This window comes from Ascaphus truei, unplaced genomic scaffold, assembly GCF_040206685.1.
Source record: "Ascaphus truei isolate aAscTru1 unplaced genomic scaffold, aAscTru1.hap1 HAP1_SCAFFOLD_317, whole genome shotgun sequence".
Taxonomy (NCBI): Eukaryota; Metazoa; Chordata; class Amphibia; order Anura; family Ascaphidae; genus Ascaphus; species Ascaphus truei.
The window spans coordinates 295,001-314,344 of NW_027456147.1; the positions used below are offsets into that span (position 1 = coordinate 295,001).

A 19,344-nucleotide genomic window follows, 5' to 3' on the forward strand; every position below is an offset into this window, starting at 1 on the left:
GTGAGTGTGTGAGTGTGTCTGTGAGTGTGTGAGTGTGTCTGTGAGTGTGTGAGTGTGTCTGTGTGTCTGTGTGTCTGTGAGTGTGTGAGTGTGTATGTGAGTGTGTGAGTGTGTGAGTGTGTCTGTGAGTGTGCCTGTGTGTCTGTGAGTGTGTCTGTGTGTCTGTGAGTGTGTGAGTGTGTGAGTGTGTCTGTGAGTGTGTGAGTGTGTCTGTGAGTGTGTGAGTGTGTCTGTGAGTGTGTGAGTGTGTATGTGAGTGTGTGAGTGTGTCTGTGAGTGTGTCTGTGTGTCTGTGTGTCTGTGAGTGTGTGAGTGTGTGAGTGTGTGAGTGTGTCTGTGAGTGTGTGAGTGTGTCTGTGAGTGTGTGAGTGTGTGAGTGTGTCTGTGAGTGTGTGAGTGTGTCTGTGAGTGTGTGAGTGTGTCTGTGAGTGTGTGAGTGTGTGAGTGTGTGAGTGTGTCTGTGAGTGTGTGAGTGTGTCTGTGTGTCTGTGAGTGTGTCTGTGAGTGTGTGAGTGTGTGAGTGTGTCTGTGAGTGTGTGAGTGTGTGAGTGTGTCTGTGAGTGTGTGAGTGTGTCTGTGAGTGTGTGAGTGTGTCTGTGAGTGTGTGAGTGTGTCTGTGAGTGTGTGAGTGTCTGTGAGTGTGTCTGTGAGTGTGTGAGTGTGTCTGTGAGTGTGTGTCTGTGAGTGTGTCTGTGAGTGTGTGAGTGTGTCTGTGAGTGTGTGTCTGTGTCTGTGAGTGTGTGTCTGTGAGTGTGTGAGTGTGTGTCTGTGAGTGTGTGTCTGTGAGTGTGTGAGTGTGTCTGTCAGTGTGCCTGTGTGTCTGTCAGTGTGCCTGTGTGTCTGTCAGTGTGCCTGTGTGTCTGTCAGTGTGCCTGTGTGTCTGTCAGTGTGTCTGTCAGTGTGCCTGTGTGTCTGTCAGTGTGCCTGTGTGTCTGTCAGTGTGCCTGTGTGTCTGTCAGTGTGCCTGTGTGTCTGTCAGTGTGCCTGTGTGTCTGTCAGTGTGCCTGTGTGTCTGTCAGTGTGCCTGTGTGTCTGTCAGTGTGCCTGTGTGTCTGTGTGTCTGTCAGTGTGCCTGTGTGTCTGTCAGTGTGCCTGTGTGCCTGTCAGTGTGCCTGTGTGCCTGTCAGTGTGCCTGTGTGCCTTGTGTGCCTGTCAGTGTGTCTGTGTGCCTGTCAGTGTGCCTGTGTGTCTGTCAGTGTGCCTGTGTGTCTGTCAGTGTGCCTGTGTGTCTGTCAGTGTGCCTGTGTGTCGTGTGTGCCTGTCAGTGTGCCTGTGTGTCGTGTGTGCCTGTCAGTGTGCCTGTGTGTCGTGTGTGCCTGTGTGCCTGTCAGTGTGCCTGTCAGTGTGCCTGTCAGTGTGCCTGTGTGCCTGTCAGTGTGCCAGTGTGCCTGTCAGTGTGCCTGTCAGTGTGCCTGTCAGTGTGCCTGTCAGTGTGCCTGTCAGTGTGCCTGTGTGCCAGTCAGTGTGCCAGTGTGCCAGTCAGTGTGCCAGTGTGCCTGTCAGTGTGCCAGTGTGCCTGTCAGTGTGCCAGTGTGCCTGTCAGTGTGCCAGTGTGCCTGTCAGTGTGCCAGTGTGCCTGTCAGTGTGCCAGTGTGCCTGTCAGTGTGCCTGTCAGTGTGCCTGTCAGTGTGCCTGTCAGTGTGCCTGTCAGTGTGCCTGTCAGTGTGCCTGTCAGTGTGCCTGTCAGTGTGCCTGTCAGTGTGCCTGTCAGTGTGCCTGTCAGTGTGCCTGTCAGTGTGCCTGTCAGTGTGCCTGTCAGTGTGCCTGTCAGAGTGCCTGTGTGCCTGTCAGTGTGCCTGTGTGCCTGTCAGTGTGCCTGTGTGCCTGTCAGTGTGCCTGTGTGCCTGTCAGTGTGCCTGTGTGCCTGTCAGTGTGCCTGTGTGCCTGTCAGTGTGCCTGTGTGCCTGTCAGTGTGCCTGTGTGCCTGTGTGCCTGTCAGTGTGCCTGTGTGCCTGTCAGTGTGCCTGTCAGTGTGCCTGTGTGCCTGTCAGTGTGCCTGTGTGCCTGTCAGTGTGCCTGTGTGCCTGTCAGTGTGCCTGTGTGCCTGTCAGTGTGCCTGTGTGCCTGTCAGTGTGCCTGTGTGCCTGTCAGTGTGCCTGTGTGCCTGTCAGTGTGCCTGTGTGCCTGTCAGTGTGCCTGTGTGCCTGTCAGTGTGCCTGTGTGCCTGTCAGTGTGCCTGTGTGCCTGTCAGTGTGCCTGTCAGTGTGCCTGTGTGTCTGTGAGTGTGCCTGTGTGTCTGTGAGTGTGCCTGTGTGTCTGTGAGTGTGCCTGTGTGTCTGTGAGTGTGCCTGTGTGTCTGTGAGTGTGCCTGTGTGCCTGTGAGTGTGCCTGTGTGCCTGTGAGTGTGCCTGTGTGCCTGTGAGTGTGCCTGTGTGTGTGCCTGTCTGTGTGCCTGTGTGTGTGCCTGTGTGTGTCTGTGTGTGTCTGTGTGTGAGTGTCTCTGAGTGTGTGTCTGTGAGTCTTCTGCGTGAGTGTGTCTGTGAGTGTCTGAGTGAGTGAGCGTGAGTGTGTGTCTGTGAGTGTCACCCTCTCCCTGTGTCGCCCTCGCCTTCTCCCTGTCGCCCTCTCCCTGTGTCGCCCTCGCCCTCTCTCTGTCTTTGTCTCTCATTCTCTCTGTGTGTGTTCTGTGTCTCTCATTTTTGTGTGTCTCTCATTTTTGTGTGTCTCTCATTTTTCTGTGTGTGTCATTTTTCTGTGTGTGTCATTTTTCTGTGTGTGTCTCTTTTTCTGTGTGTGTCTCTTTTTCTGTGTGTGTCTCTTTTTCTGTGTGTGTCTCTTTTTCTGTGTGTGTCTCTTTTTCTGTGTGTGTCTCTTTTTCTGTGTGTGTCTCTTTTTCTGTGTGTGTCTCTTTTTCTGTGTGTCTCTCTTTTTCTGTGTGTCTCTCTTTTTCTGTGTGTGTCTCTTTTTCTGTGTGTGTCTCTTTTTCTGTGTGTGTCTCTTTTTCTGTGTGTGTCTCTTTTTCTGTGTGTGTCTCTTTTTCTGTGTGTGTCTCTTTTTCTGTGTGTGTCTCTTTTTCTGTGTGTGTCTCTTTTTCTGTGTGTGTCTCTCTTTTTCTGTGTGTGTCTCTCTTTTTCTGTGTGTGTCTCTCTTTTTCTGTGTGTGTCTCTCTTTTTCTGTGTGTGTCTCTCTTTTTCTGTGTGTGTCTCTCTCTCTCTGTCTCTCTCTCTATCTGTCTCTCTCTCTATCTGTCTCTCTCTATCTGTCTTTCTCTGTCTCTCTGGCCGAGTCCATAGAAGGACAGGCCGCGCTGAGCCGTGCGGACGCTCCGCGCTGAGCACCTGCATACTCAATGAGGATGCCTTGAGAGGGGGCTCACGCGAGCGTCCGCAGGCGTGCTGAGGCGCTGGAGTTTTCAGCCGACAGCCAAGCTGTTTTTCAGAGCACTGTCGGCTGAAAACATCCAATCAGCGCGGAGCAGCGTCAACGTCACGGCGCCTTGACGTCTCTCTCTCCCTCTCTCCCACTCTCCCACTCACTCTCTCTCTCTCCCACTCACTCTCTCTCTCCCACTCACTCTCTCTCTCTCCCACTCACTCTCTCTCTCTCCCACTCACTCTCTCTCTCTCCCACTCACTCTCTCTCTCTCCCACTCACTCTCTCTCTCCCACTCACTCTCTCTCTCTCCCACTCACTCTCTCTCTCTCCCACTCACTCTCTCTCTCTCCCACTCACTCTCTCTCTCCCACTCACTCTCTCTCCCACTCACTCTCTCTCCCACTCACTCTCGCTCTCTCCCCCACACACTCTCACACTCTGGATCTGGATATCTTAACTGCCCTATACTACACTGAAATAACCTATACTGCTTACTTCCAGATCTGACTCAAGCTTCACACGGAAGACATCGAACCTCCCCTAACCCAGAAGACAGGTAACGAACACCTCCCCTCCAATGTATAACATTGCGGGAATGAGGGTACCTGGACTTTGAGGGTCTGCGGATCAGATAAGATCCCAGACGGGATTGCTGCTTTAAATATTGTGAAGCGGGGGCATCCAGACACTAGTTAAGGGGTGCAGGAAACTAGTCATTCACATCTGGCTTTTTTTTTGTAGATTCGACATTTATACACACACACACACACCAAGGACTAATTGTAGTATAATGTAATACAATAAATAAACTAATATCAAAAACGAATGTTCTTACTAGGAATTTATTCAATTTATTTAATTTATGGCTTTTTTAAAAATGCGTGGCTGGGGGCGGGACTAGAGGCGTGGTTGGGGGCGGGACTAGGTGGCGAGTAGATTTTTTTGGTTCGGCGAGTAGATTTTTGGGTGATTTGTCAAGTATTGTATATATATATATAGAGAGAGAGAGATATGTAGAGGTATCAGTACCGTGTTAGCCGAGCTTCAATAATCAAAAAAGAAATAGATGATACCTTTCTGTGGCTAACGAAATGCTTTTATTTGTGCGAGCATTCGAGATATATATATATACAGTGTTCGACAAACCTATACATTTGCTCGCCCCGGGCGAGTGGATTTAACCCCCGGGCGAGTAAATATTGGCCCAAGCAGCACACGTTTGGTACTAGGTGGCGAGTAGATTTTTTGGTGATTTGTCAACATATATATATATATATATATATATATATATATATATATATATATATATATATCTCTATTTATATCTATATCTATTGCTTCTCTGCATACCCAGTTTACCAACCCCACACTGATGAGACCCATAAAGGTCGAAACAGCTGTCTGTGGGTGGGTTTTCTGGGTATGCACCTTAACCCTGGCTGTGCTCAAAGCTGTGACCATGCAGCAAGCTTAAGCCTATAGGGAACCATGTTAAAATGGTTTTTGAAGCAAAAAGTGAAAGGCGGGCAAAAAGTGAAAGGCGGGGTTGCAGACCTGCCTAAGACATGCAGATGAGCATACAGTTGTATTTACATATATACACATTTATCTATAGATTATATAGATATATAATCTATATATAGATATATAATCTATATATAGATATATAGATTATATAGATATATAGATTATATATCTATATATATATATATAATCTATCTATATATATAATATATATATATATATATAAATATATATATATATAGATAAATATATATAGATATATAGATATATATAGATATATATAATATTACTCACCATAACTTAACTCAGTATTATGGTTTAGCCTATCCCATAGCCTCTCCTGCATTCCCAGTAAAATCAACCCCACACTGATGAGACCCATCAAGGTCGAAACAGCTGTCTGTGGGTGGTTTTCTGGGTATGCACCTTAACCCTGGCTGTGCTCAAAGCTGTGACCATGCAGCAAGCTTAAGCCTATAGGGAACCATGTTAAAAATGGTTATTGAGGCAAAAAGTGACACTGTGTGCTCATTTGCATGTCATTTCCCAGAATCCCTTGCTGCAGTGGAAGTGCTGTATGCTGGGTGATAATGGGGAAAGGCGGGGTTGCAGACCTGCCTAAGACATGCAGATGAGCATACAGTTATATTTGCTTTCCTGTGGAGCGTTTGTCACTTTTTTTACTCACCATAACTTAACTCAGTATTATGGTTGATAGATAGATAGATAGATAGATAGATAGAGATATAGAGATATAGAGATAGATATATATATATATACATATATATATATATATATATATATATATATATGCAAATACAACTGTATGCTCATCTGCATGTCTTAGGCAGGTCTGCAACCCCGCCTTTCCCCATTATCACCCAGCATACAGCACTTCCACTGCAGCAAGGGATTCTGGGAAATTACATGCAAATGAGCTATATATATATATAAAATCAAAAAATGAATAGATACCGTTCTGTGGCTAACGAAATGCTTTTATTTGTGCGAGCTTTCGAGATACACTGATCTCTTCTTCCGGCGATGTTACAATGAATGAAGCAAGGGTATACTTAAAAACAGTGTCTCTTGGAATGTTATCTGTGCTGGTCCTTCCCCCGGTGTGGATGTGTTTTATGGCTAGAGGTGTCAAAAGGTTCCTGAAAGCAAGTGAAGAAAGTGTGTGTATGTGTATCAGTGTGAATAAAAATGAATGGAGAGCCCACAGTATATACAGTGCTTTACAAAAGGTGTGTGTGGAGTGGGAGTGGATATAAATGGTGTGGGTGGGTGTGGAAATGTGAGAGTTTGTAGCACAACTAAAAGTGTGTGTGGATACTTTGTGGTCCCTATTGGTGTATAGGGATGGAAAAACAAGGAGTATTAGTATCTGTGAGAGACAGCTATGTGTGCATACATATAGCACAGTATGTACAGACATGGCCTTTAGCGCTCATGGGAAGAGAGTTCACTTGTGTCAGTAATGACTCATAAAATTTCGATCTCTGTTTAGGCCACTGCTAAGTGTCCCGAACAGTTGCATAAATTTGTATTCATGCAACCGTCTCTCTTTCGGTGTTTTAAGATTACCTTTGAGTATGGCAACCCTCAGATCGTTCATCTTATGGCCAGAGTCAGAGAAATGTTCGCCAACAGGACTGTCTCTTGTTCTGCGTGTGATGCGGTGGCGATGCAGGTTCATTCTCTTGTTTAGCCCCTGCCCTGTCTCACCTATGTAGTAGCAGCCCCCTGGGCATTTCATGCACATGATGAGGTACACGACATTGCTGGAGGAACAGGTGAAACTTCCTCTGATTTTGTATTCCCGATTCCTGTGTGGTATTTGTATTGTGTCCACTGTGTAGAGCATTGCGCAGATTTTGCATCTTGGGTCCTGGCATGGTTTTGTCCCACATTCAATTGTACTGCTGAATACTTTACTCCTCACCATAATATTCTTGAGATTATGGGGTTGTCTGTATGATAATAAGGGTGCTTCAGGGAAGACCTGTTGCAGTCTTGTATCTTCCTGGAGGATGCGTTGTAGTTTCCTGGCGATCTTGCGTTGGGCTCCTAGGTGTGGGTTATATGTGACCACCAAAGGTACCCTGTCGCTTGTCTCCTCCTGTTTGTATTCAAGGAGATCACTTCTTGGTATTCTTGTGGCTTTGTGAATTTGCTGGTCTACAATTCTGTGGATATAGCCACGGTTTATAAAGTCTGATCTCAAGGCTTTAATCCGCTGGTCTCTGTCTGCTGTGTCGGAGCATATCCGGTTGTATCGTATGGCTTGACTGTAGATGGTTGCATGTTGTGTGTGTCGGGTGGAAGCTGTTGTCCCTCAAATAGCTGGCTCTGTCTGTAGGTTTGGGGTATACAGAAGTCTAAAGTTGGTTGTTCTTTATAGTAATGGTGGTGTCTAGGAAATGTACTTCATCCGGGGAATGGGTGAGTTTGAAGTTGATGGTCGGGTGGAAAGTATTAAAGTCGTCATAGAACTGTAGGAGGTCCTGTTCGCTAGAGGTCCAAATCAGGAGGATGTCATCGATGTAGCGAAGGTATGTAAGGGGTTTCAAGTGACAGGTGGAAAGAAAGTCACTTTCCAGTTTTGCGCAGAATAGATTGGCATACTGTGGCGCCATCCGAGTACCCATAGCGGACCCGGTTGTCTGGAGGTATGTGTCATTTCCAAATGTGAAGTAGTTATGGGTCAGAATAAATTCGATGCATTTAGTCACTGTCTCTGTGACTGGCTCCTGCGGTCCCAGAAAGTATCTGCAGGCTGAAATCCTATCCTCGTGGGGGATGTTTGTATAGAGTGACTCTACATCCATAGTTGCAAGTAGTGTTCCTGTTGGGAGGGGGCCAATGGCATTCAGTTTGTTTAGCAGGTCGGTGGTATCCTGGATATAGCTGAGTGTGTTCCTGACAAGTGGTTTTAGAATGCCCTCCATCCAGCCAGAAATATTCACGGTAAGTGTGCCAGATCCAGAGATAATACGGCGCCCAGGGGGCTGCTACTACATAGGTGAGACAGGGCAGGGGCTAAACAAGAGAATGAACTTGCATCGCCACAGCATCGCACGGAACAAGAGACAGTCCTGTTGGCGAACATTTCTCTGACTCTGGCCATAAGATGAACGATCTGAGGGTTGCCATACTCAAAGGTAATCTTAAAAAAACGAAAGAGAGACGGTTGCATGAATACAAATTTATGCAACTGTTCGGGACACATAGCAGTGGCCTAAACAGAGATCAAAATTTTATGAGTCATTACTGACACAAGTGAACTCTCTTCCCATGAGCGCTAAAGGCCATGTCTGTACATACTGTGCTATATGTATGCACACACAGCTGTCTCTCACACATACTAATTGTCACGGTAGCTTAAGACAAGATATAATAAACACCAAATATCTGGGTTGAACTGAACGAGGCTTAGATATAATAAAATATAATGTATTCCTTAAAAAAGGTGAACACAGCAATATAGTACAATTAACAGTCAAGAAGGTAACACTTACTTAGGGTTGGAGAATGGAGAAGTATCAGCTAGCAATTCTCCATCAATCCGGTGACATTCCAGGTGGAATCAGAAGCACAACTAAAAACTGTAGGGTTGACACAGTTTATATACCTGTGCAACCCTATTCTTAACATTGAATACAGACCATTGGTGAACAATTATCTGTATCCAGTCCCTAACGTGGAGACACAGACTAACCCATGTCCTCCAGCTAATTAGCTCATGTGTACTGGGACTCTATGGGTAGCCCCATAATTAAATCAGGGCCGACGATCAGTTTACTAAATGAAGTATCTGCATTGTTTGTAGGTGTAGACATAACACTTACAAACCACTCCAGTTTGATGATTCTCCGCCCTCAGGTAACAATTAGACTGGCAGAGTCGTTTGACCAATACTTGGCTCCTAGACTTTGAGTAAACAATCAGGGCAGTTAACTTTTTGATCACCGTGCTTAGGCTAATCCGCCGGCTGCCCTTCATGACCTATTAGCCTAGCAGATGGCGTCTGCAAAGGAATCTCTGCAGGATTTTATCCCTGCCTTGGGAAACAACATTAAAGGTGAAACATGGGAACAGGGGAACCTACATTTTCAAGGTATAACAAGGTGCAAACCACATCCCTGGACCGCAGTCCAGTTAACCCCTTGTCTCTCTGGTGAGGTCAGGGGATGGCCATATGGGGTGCAACCCCTTTAATACCGGGCCACCCCCTTTCTCCCTCTACACTAATACTCCTTGTTTTTCCATCCCTATACACCAATAGGGACCACAAAGTATCCACACACACTTTTAGTTGTGCTACAAACTCTCACATTTCCACACCCACCCACACCATTTATATCCACTCCCACTCCACACACACCTTTTGTAAAGTACTGTATAGACTGTGGGCTCTCCATTCATTTTTATTTACAGTGATACACATACACACTTTCTTCACTTGCTTTCAGGAACCTTTTGACACCTCTAGCCATAAAACACATCCACACCGGGGGAAGGACCAGCACAGATAACATTCCAAGAGACACTGTATTTAAGTATACCCTTGCTTCATTCATTGTAACATCGCCGGAAGAAGAGATCAGTGTATCTCGAAAGCTCGCACAAATAAAAGCATTTCGTTAGCCACAGAACGGTATCATCTATTTATTTTTTGATTATTGAAGCTCGGCTAACACGGTACTGATATATATATATATACACACATATATATATATATATATATATATATATATATATATATATATATATACATACACACACACACACACACACACACACACACACACACACACACACACATATCTTTGATAAAGTTGCTTTTGATGCGACGAAACGCGTCAGGGACGTACCTTACGACACTACGTCATCACGCTGCGTGCATCCTTTACGGCCGGGGAGTGCACAGTGTAATATTGAGGACAGCTCTTATACCACATTGAATGGAGGATTTCAAGTGAACCCGAGGAATCAACGCTGTCGGGAGCCTGGTTCCAGTCGTTGTTGGACTGCCTACTTGATACAAGAGTTTACCTGCCTTGGTGGTGATTATATATCACATACTGCTTCATTTTTACTTGTACATTGTGAGTGTTTTTAATCCCCCCACCTTTCCTTCCCCATATTAAATGTTACAGTGTTACACTATGGGGCGTGCGCTCTCTGTCTCTTTGTTCTTATAGATTTTGCTGTGGAACTGGTTCTTCCATTTGAGAGATGCCGTGGACCTCTGGATCCTGTATATTGTCCTGTTGTCACCTTTCAGGACTTACCTTAGGGATTGGACATTGGACTTTGAATATTTCACGTTATTACTACTGTTTACTTGGTTGTTTTTTCTAGTGTGCAACTATTTCACTATTAATGGTTTTATTTGTATTTTATAGGTATTTTGAATTATTCCTTCATTTTCACATATATATTTATTGTTATAAGATTGGCGCTACTTTAATCACTTTGTGTGTGTGGTGTGTGTGGTGTGTGTGTGTGTGGTGTGTGTGTGTGTGGTGTGTGTGTGGTGTGTGTGTGTGGTGTGGTGTGTGGTGTGTGGTGTGGTGTGTGGTGTGGTGTGTGGTGTGGTGTGGGGTGTGTGTGGTGGTGTGGGGTGTGGGGTGTGGGGTGTGTGTGATATATATATATATATATATATATATATATATATATATATATATATATATATATATATATAAGAAAAGAAAGAAAAAGCGCCCGATCCTTAAGGGTTTTAATTTGCCATGAACAGACGATTGCCTGCTCACACTTTGTCAAATAAAATCAAGCAATTTATGGGACAAGCCCATGCACCATGCCGACGACCAGATATCACAGCTGTCCTCCGTCTGCATACAGATACTGCCGCTGTAAATCAGCTCTGCTGTGGGATGTGCTGCCAGTAAAACCTTTCTTTTTCACCTCAGTTGGAATAATAGGTGCTTCTGGCTGCAGTCAATCTTCCACCGATCGTATTGCAGGATACTCCTGGACTGACGTCTCTGCTCTGGAGCCTGGGCTGTTCGGCCACCGTAGTTCCTGTACCACGTGACCCTACGCGTTTCATCCCGATGAAATTCGCTGAGACGGATGAAACGCGTAGGGTCAGTTGGGGTACTGGGTGGGAAAGTGGAGCATGGTAGTTCGCTTGTGGCCAAATCCAGAAGCGGCAGATCGGCTGCACCACCTCCCTCCCAGTTTTTCACCTGCGGGCAGCTCAGGGAGGATCTTTTACCCTGACCAGCCCCAGACCTGCGGTAATTGCGGGAACCTGGGGCATCAGTGGAAACAGTGCACCCTGAAAGCCTGCAGAAACTGCAAGAACACCGGACACGAAACAAAGGATTGTCCCCGCCAGAAAACCTGCGACCTGTGCGGAGAGACAACCCACATGTTCCGGGACTGCCAGCTGAGGGTCAGGAGCTACGCAGAGGCCGCGGCGAAAGGCGCAACACCGGGTGCGCCCCTGACAGCAACCCAGAAGGCAGCCAAGAAGCCCCCTGCAAACCAACCCGTAAAAGGCACAAGGGGGTAAGTATCAGAAGGAGCAAAGGGAAAAGGAGGCCACCCAAGCAGCGCCCGCTGCCCCTTCAGTAGCAGCCCCCACCCCACCCCTTCCCACCCTCACCCCTGCAGCAACACTCCCTCCCACACCCACTGCTGCTGCAACCCCCACCCTCCCCGCCCACCCACCACCCCCTCCTCCCAACCCTCCATTGCAGCCCCCCCCACGCTCCATGAGGCTGCAGCCCCTCCCTCTGTAACACCTCTCCCCAGCCCCGAGGCTGTTGCACCCCCTCCCTCTTCCTCCCTTGCTACAGATACCGCCCCTATAGCCCAGACCGGAACAGAGAAGCAGGGAATAAAGAGGAGAGCCCCTGAGACGGATAGCCCGCACCAGAGGCTGGAGCAGAAGAGAGCCCAAATGCAAATCGGCGACTCACCCACTTCCAGCGATGCTGACAGTGACCTTGAAAGCGACCTGGAGGAGGAGGAAGCAGAGATGCAGGAGGCAGCCATTGCAGAGGAGCAGGCGGCCATTTTAGAACAGCCACCTAGCGAGACACTGGTGACCGTGGAAGAGCTCATAAGAGAGGGGCGAGAGGCAGCAGAGACCCTCCTCCTCCATGACAACCTTGGGCAAACCATGGATCTGCTAGTCCAGCTGTGCGAGGAGATCAACAAGACCACCCACGCCAGCGAGGATGGTAACTAGTATCACTGCATGTCTGTCCAACCCTTTATCCCCAAACTAATGGCGTCTTTTAACATTTTCTCCATTAACGTAAGGAGCATAGGGGAGCGGATGAGACGTGCCAGAGTACTAACATTCCTTTCTTTACAGAAATGTGATGTGTATATGCTACAGGAATGTGCCTTACCTTTTTCTCGATCCTACAGGCACCTGAGCGGGCAGTGGTCTCACGGCCCCTCCTACTGGTCTGGGGGGAACGGGTGCAGGAACGCGGGTGTAGCCATTTTGATCCGGGGGGGATGTTTCACTGCTGATTCTGTCCATGAACTCGTCTGCGGCAGACTACTGGTCGTAGACGGTTCGTGGGCAGGGGCCGATTAGGCTCATCAATGTGAACGCCGCCCCCCGGAGAAATGAGCGCTTGGAACTTTTCCAGCACCTTCGCCATTGGCTCGCAACCTCCAGGGCAGTGGTGATGGGTGGGGATTTCAACTGCACGATTGAGGTGGGGGGGCGCGTGCCCCCCAGCAAATCAGCAAAGATAGATGTGACGTCCAGGCTACTCATGGCGATGATTGGGGAGGCATCCCTGAAGGACGCAGTGGGATCTATGGGAGCAGGTGCCGCAAACTACTCTTGGTGCCACCCAAATGGTTACGTGCGTTCTCGGATTGACTTCCTGTTCACCACCAAGCAGGTACAGCACAGACAGCACTCCATGGTCGCAGTACATTTCTCTGACCACAGAGCCATTCATCTCCAGGGGCGCCTGGGAGGAGGTTTCCCCCCAGGGCCAGGATCCTGGAAGCTGAACTGCGCACTGCTGGAAAGGGAGATCATGGAGGAGCTGAGAACAGCATACACAGCATGGAAAGAAGAAAAGGCCTGTTTCCCCAGCACTGCAGAGTGGTGGGAATTCACGAAGATAAGGATCCGCTGCTTCCTGCAGGCAAAAGGCAGATGCCTGGCGTGTGAGAGGAAGGGGGAGTTCGAGGGCCTGCAGCGCAAGCTGCAGTCCCTGCATGACCTCAAACGCACTCCATGGTCGCAGTACATTTCTCTGACCACAGAGCCATTCATCTCCAGGGGCGCCTGGGAGGAGGTTTCCCCCCAGGGCCAGGATCCTGGAAGCTGAACTGCGCACTGCTGGAAAGGGAGGAGATCATGGAGGAGCTGAGAACAGCATACACAGCATGGAAAGAAGAAAAGGCCTGTTTCCCCAGCACTGCAGAGTGGTGGGAATTCACGAAGATAAGGATCTGCTGCTTCCTGCAGGCAAAAGGCAGACGCCTGGCGTGTGAGAGGAAGGGGGAGTTCGAGGGCCTGCAGCGCAAGCTGCAGTCCCTGCATGACCTCAAACGCTGCGGATGGAACGTGGATGACGACCTGGAGGAAACCAAGGAGAGCCTGCAAAAGCACTTTGAGGAGGAATCCAGACGAATCATCTTCCGTTCCAAGGTGGAGAACCTTGAGAGGGGGGAGAAATTCAATGCCTTCTTCTTCAAGAAACTCCACTCTGCCCACATGCCCCTGAGGGAGCTGCGAGACAAAGATGGCAACGTGCAGCAAGGGAAGGAGGAAGTCATGGGAGTCGTGAAAGATTTCTATGAAGACCTCTACTCCCCAAAAGCATCAGACCGAGACCAGGCTGACAAATTCCTGTCAGGGATTACAAACACCATTGACCCGGCAGGAAAAGCAGCCATGAACGCCCCGCTGACGCTGGAGGAGCTCCACGCTGCAACCAAATCCTTTAAGACGGGTAGGACGCCGGGCAGAGATGGTATCCCAGCTGAGTTATACACGAAGCTGTGGGACCTGATCGGCCCGGACCTGCTCGAGCTTTACAGGGAACTGGAAGCAGAAGGTAGGATGCCCCCAACGCTGAGGGAAGGAATGCTGACGCTCTTGTACAAACGGAAGGGGGAGAGGTGCGACCTCAAGAACTGGCGTCCCATCTCGCTCCTGAACGCGGTCTACAAGATCCTAGCAAAAGTCCTAGCGAACAGACTGAAGAAGGTCATCAGCCAGATCATTCACCCAGACCAGACGTGCGGCATCCCTGGACGCAGGATCGCAGACAGCCTCGCCCTAATCAGAGACGCAGTCCACTACATCAAAGACCGCCGTGTACACGCAGCCCTGGTCACCCTTGATCAGGAAAAGGCCTTCGACCGTGTCTCCCATGATTTCATGGGCAGGGTGCTGCGTGAGTATGGGATGGGGGAGATGTTCTGTTCTTATGTTAACCTGATGTACCTTGACATTTGCAGTGTGGTGATCGTGAACGGATGGAAGACTAACCCCTTCCCTGTCCTCTCAGGGGTTAGGCAGGGCTGCCCTCTTTCACCTCTCCTTTTTGTCTGTTGTATAGAGCTCTTCGCCCAGTGCATCAGACGAGACGCAGAGATCAGAGGGATCGTCGTGCCAGGACCCCAGAGACGCGAAGTGAAGTGCTCGCTCTACATGGATGACGTCACCATCTTCTGCGCAGATAGCCGGTCGGTGAAGACGCTGGTCCAGACGTGCGAGGATTTCGGGAAAGCTTCAGGAGCAAAAGTCAACTGCGGGAAGTCAGAGACCAAGCTATTTGGGCTTTGGAACCTGACTGCCGACCCCCTCCCCTTCCCCATCAGAGCAGGCCTCATTCAAATCCTTGGAGTCTGGTTTGGTGTGGGGAGCGAGGCCGCTGCCCTGAAGAGCTGGAACGAGAGGCTGAACAGGGTGAAGCAGAAGATCGGATTGTGGCGCCTCAGACCCCTCACCATTGAGGGGAAAAAGCTGGTACTGCTGAACGAGATCCTCCCGGTCCTGCAGTACGTGGCCCAGGCATACCCGCCTTCGACCAGAACCTGCCAGGAGATCTCCATGGCAGTGTTCCGCTTTGTCTGGGGGGCCAAGTTTGAGAGGAGAAAGCGCGAGGTGATGTACAAAGAGCCGCACAAGGGGGGTAGAGGAATCCCCGACATCCCCACTATGCTGCGCGCCTTCTTTGTAAGCAACTGCGTGCGGATCACCCTGAGAGACTGCGACAAAGACTCCTCTGGCTACTCCATGTCCCGCCTCCTACTCCTGCCGCTCTGGAGAGCACTGGGGTGGGACAAGTGGGACAGCTCCATCCCTTACAGCTGGCGCACGCCCTGGTTCTACAAGGACGTGAAGAAGTTTATGAGGCAGAACAATCTGGAGGGAGTAAAACCAGACCTGTGGAAGCCCAAGGTCATCTACAAAATGATCAGGGCTAAAGACATCATGGAATCGGTCCCAGGTCTCCACCCAAACACCTTTGGAACGGTGTGGAGGAATGTGGCATCGAAAAGACTAATGAACAAAGACATTGCTTGGCAGGCCATACACGGGGGACTCCCTGTGAATGCGGACAAGTACCAGAGTAAACTCAGCCTCGTGAGGCACTGCCCCAGGTGCAACCCAGTGGAGGAAAGCATCATACACCTCTTCTGGAACTGCCCCTTTGCGCAGGCCTTGCTGCGCGCGCTGGACACTGACTTAAAGGACTGTATACCGAGGAAGTGCGTCACGTACTACTCCGTGTTCCACGGACTTTTCACAGGAACACACACAGAGGACGCAATCGAAGCCGGTTGGCGTCTAATGTGCTGTTTCAAGGACGTTTTACTATTCGCCAGGGAACGTTTGATCAAGGGGAAGAAGAGGATGTCGGTACAGGACTGTCGCAGGCTGCTCCACAGCCTGCTCAAGGACTATTCCATCTTTGACGGCCCTGAGGAGGAGGACTAAACCCCCCCTCCCCACCCCCCCCCCCCCTTCCCAAAAGTTTTTCTGTGCAATAAAGTTAGAGATAATGTGTGTATGATATGTCATGTCTGTGGTGCGGTGCATACGTATAAATGCACTGCACCGCCGTGTTCGTCACAGTTTTTTTACTTTTGGGGAAACCATTAATAAAAATGTATGTGAGTTGTGTGGGATATGCACTGCGCCGTTGTTAACGTCGCGGTTTTTTTTCCGTTTGGAAAATGATGTACTGTTATAATCTTGTTGTAAAGATTCGCTGCATAATAAAAGAATTTTTAAAACAAAAAAATAAAAGCTGTCTGTGGGTGGTTTTCTGGGTATGCACCTTAACCCTGGCTGTGCTCAAAGCTGTGACCATGCAGCAAGCTTAAGCCTATAGGGAACCATGTTAAAAATGGTTATTGAGGCAAAAAGTGACACTGTGTGCTCATTTGCATGTCATTTCCCAGAATCCCTTGCTGCAGTGGAAGTGCTGTATGCTGGGTGATAATAGGGAAAGGCGGGGTTGCAGACCTGCCTAAGACATGCAGATGAGCATACAGTTAATATTTGCATATTTGCTCTCCTGTGGAGGGTTTTTGTCACTTTTTTTACTCACCATAACTTAACTCAGTATATATATATATATATATATATATATATATATATATATATATATATATATATATATATATATATATATATATATATATATAGTACAAAAACACAAAAAAGAATGCGCCCGATCCTAGTGCAATATGTCCAAAAAAATACACATTTATTTCCCTAAAAAAATCCAACCAAATGCTAACTCACAAACAACAAATTAAAACAAGCGTTTGAGATATACTCATGCACCGGACGAGGATACAGCTGGGGATTGGTTCACATTACAAGGCGCAGTCTTATTTGTATTATACATATATATACATATACACACATACACATACATATGTATCTCTATCTCTATCTCTCTCTATCTATCATCTATATATATATATTAATGAAGGTATATGCTGATAGAATAAGGACACTTACAATATAAAAATTGATTACAAGCAGTGGTTAAAAAGTCTTTAACATCACCCGCAGGACCCTTTGTTCATTGATCCACGTGTAGTGTGTCAAACCGGCTCCTGCTGCGGACGTCAGGGAGATGCGCGCGCACAATCTCCTCCTAATACTCAAAGCTTGCGAGAGTTGGCGGCCGGGGATGAGACTGGATACCCGCACAGCAGGCTCTGCTCTATTCACTAATTATATGTGGATAAACAAAGCGGACGGGCTCCAAAGTGTGGCGGATGAATGCCAAAAGTACTTGGATGAAAAATATATAGTTTAAAGTCCAATATGACTCCTTCCCTACGCCTTTCGTCGCTGCATGCGACTTCCTCAGGGGTTAGCACTTTACTGATACAAAACCACATTTATAGACCAGTGCCAATAGATAAATTAGGAAGGAGTCATCCGCCACACTATCCAGTCTCATCCCCGGCCGCCAACTCCCGCGGGATTTGAGTATCAGGAGGAGATTGTGCGCGCACATCTCCCTGACGTCCGCAGCAGAAGCCGGTTTGACTCACTACACGTGGATCAACGAACGGAGGGTACTGCAGGTGATGTTAAAGACTTTTTAGCCACTGCTTGTAATCAATTTGATTGTAAGCTCTTTGGAGCAGGGACTCCTTTTCCTAAATGTTACTTTTATGTCTGAAGCACTTATTCCCATCGTGTTATTTATATTTTTTGTTATTTATATGATTGCCGTTTGTATTACTACTGTGAAGCGCTACGTACATTAATAGCGCTATATAAAGACATACATACAAAAACAGCACGATAACAGAACTCATAAGTGTCAACTGCAAACAATAATGGGAGACCCAAATATAGCGTCCGTGCATGCAAGACGATAAACCAGAGAGAAGAAAGAAAGTAATATCAGCACGGCCACCAGAATAAAGACTCAGATCCTTGGAAGGAAATGCATCCGCCATCCTCGTAGGGAATAGCAAATTGAAATTGGCCTGGATAACGTCACTCAAACTGACCCAGAATATTGTGGATTGCAGATATGCGTGAAGGAAAACTAAAAAGATGAATGATTCCAAACAAGAAAACAGTCAAATAAAGTACGTCTTTACATCCCGATTGTAATTTAGGGGTTCAGAGAGGCAAGTCTCAGTGCAAGGGACAGCGCGGTAGGCAAACAATTCAAATTTGAGAATACTTGCGAGTCTCTTAGCATCACCATTTTGAAACAACTCTAACCATCTCTCAGGGAAAGAAGTGTCCTCCCGAGCATCAATGCGGACTTTATATCAGACAAATTAGGTCCAAATTAGGACTCAGAAGCCTGCCAGCTTGTAGTAAAAGTAAAAAAAGTGACTCCTCTCTTTAAGGTGGACGGGTCTCTGCTGCCAAGTATTCCGTAGGTCACGCATACAAACACCACGATGTGCAGCTTCATCAGGCCCCGAGGAGGCACTTTTTACTTATACTACAAGCCGCTGCCTTACTTGGACCGATTTGTTTTTATCCCTTTTTCCTTCCCGTTTACCCTCCCCTTGGTCTTTTTGTATAAATATCTTACTACTATAATTTATGTTGGGTCCCATTACCCTTCTCTTCTGTAAGCCCGAAATCTTGCAAATAAACAGTTTAGAAAAAAAATTGATCAGCTAGACAAGGGCAAATAAACGAAACCTGAATTATCTCGAACCTGTAAAGTATTCATAGCAATCCCTCTGAAAGACTTCAAACAAGATGCCTAGAAGCTGCCACATCTGAGAGGAGATGGTCTGGTTGGTCAGACTGTATGCCAAAGACAGGATCTCCTCATAAAACTCTGCAAGAAATAAAAGGAATTCACAAAGATAGAACCAATTAACACTTTAATCTCACCAAATCCTAGCTATAGAAGTCAATAGGAAGTCCCGTCTGTTTATATCAGTGTGTCACATTGCAGCGACTGCTTTCATGGGTCATAGGTTCCATCTGTGTAACCCTGTGGACAGAATCAACAGATCAATAGATCCCTTCTTTCTGTCGCAGAACAAACTCATTCCATGGGTGCTTTCTGACTGACTCAGCAGTTGAAAGACATGTGATGGACGCAACATTTCTTGGTCTCTAAATATTCTGGAGGCCAGGGTCATGTGTAGGATGATTAGCCCAGATAGGTTCAACTCGGCCCTCTTTCTAAAGCACAACAAGTCCTGTATCTTTTCTTCACTTTATTTAGGGAAAGCAGCAATAAAGACAGGCACTTGTGGAAGAGATGTTGGTGATTGAATAATGTCTCTCTGTGGGTGCTTTGTAGTTAAAGGCAGGTGAAAAGGATTCGGCCCTGCCACTGGAGCAATTACAGGAGGGGTACTCACTCAGCCAGTGTAGAAGGTGGAAAAGGAAGCCCCAATGTATTCTGGGTAGCAAGATAGCTGGGGGACAGACCATCTGTGGGCAAGGCAGAGGGGGAGAAAGCAGACTAGCCCATTAGAGAGAAAGGCTGGGGTTGCTATAGCAACTCACAGAAA

The 19,344-nt window shown here is 47.6% G+C and overlaps 1 protein-coding gene across 4 annotated transcripts in view; it reads right to left on the bottom strand.

Annotated features, from left to right (window-relative positions):
- LOC142483298 (importin-8-like) overlaps positions 1-19,344 on the bottom strand; it is a 101,444-nt gene that overhangs the window by 24,493 nt on the left and 57,607 nt on the right. For 3 of the 4 annotated variants that reach the window (XM_075583399.1, XM_075583401.1, XM_075583398.1), the window contains one exon: positions 18,531-18,656. The exons of the other annotated variant lie outside the window; for it this stretch is intronic. In XM_075583399.1, the coding sequence (XP_075439514.1) occupies positions 18,531-18,656 (126 nt within the window). The remainder of the gene's footprint in view (positions 1-18,530; positions 18,657-19,344) is intronic. 4 annotated transcript variants of the gene reach the window in all.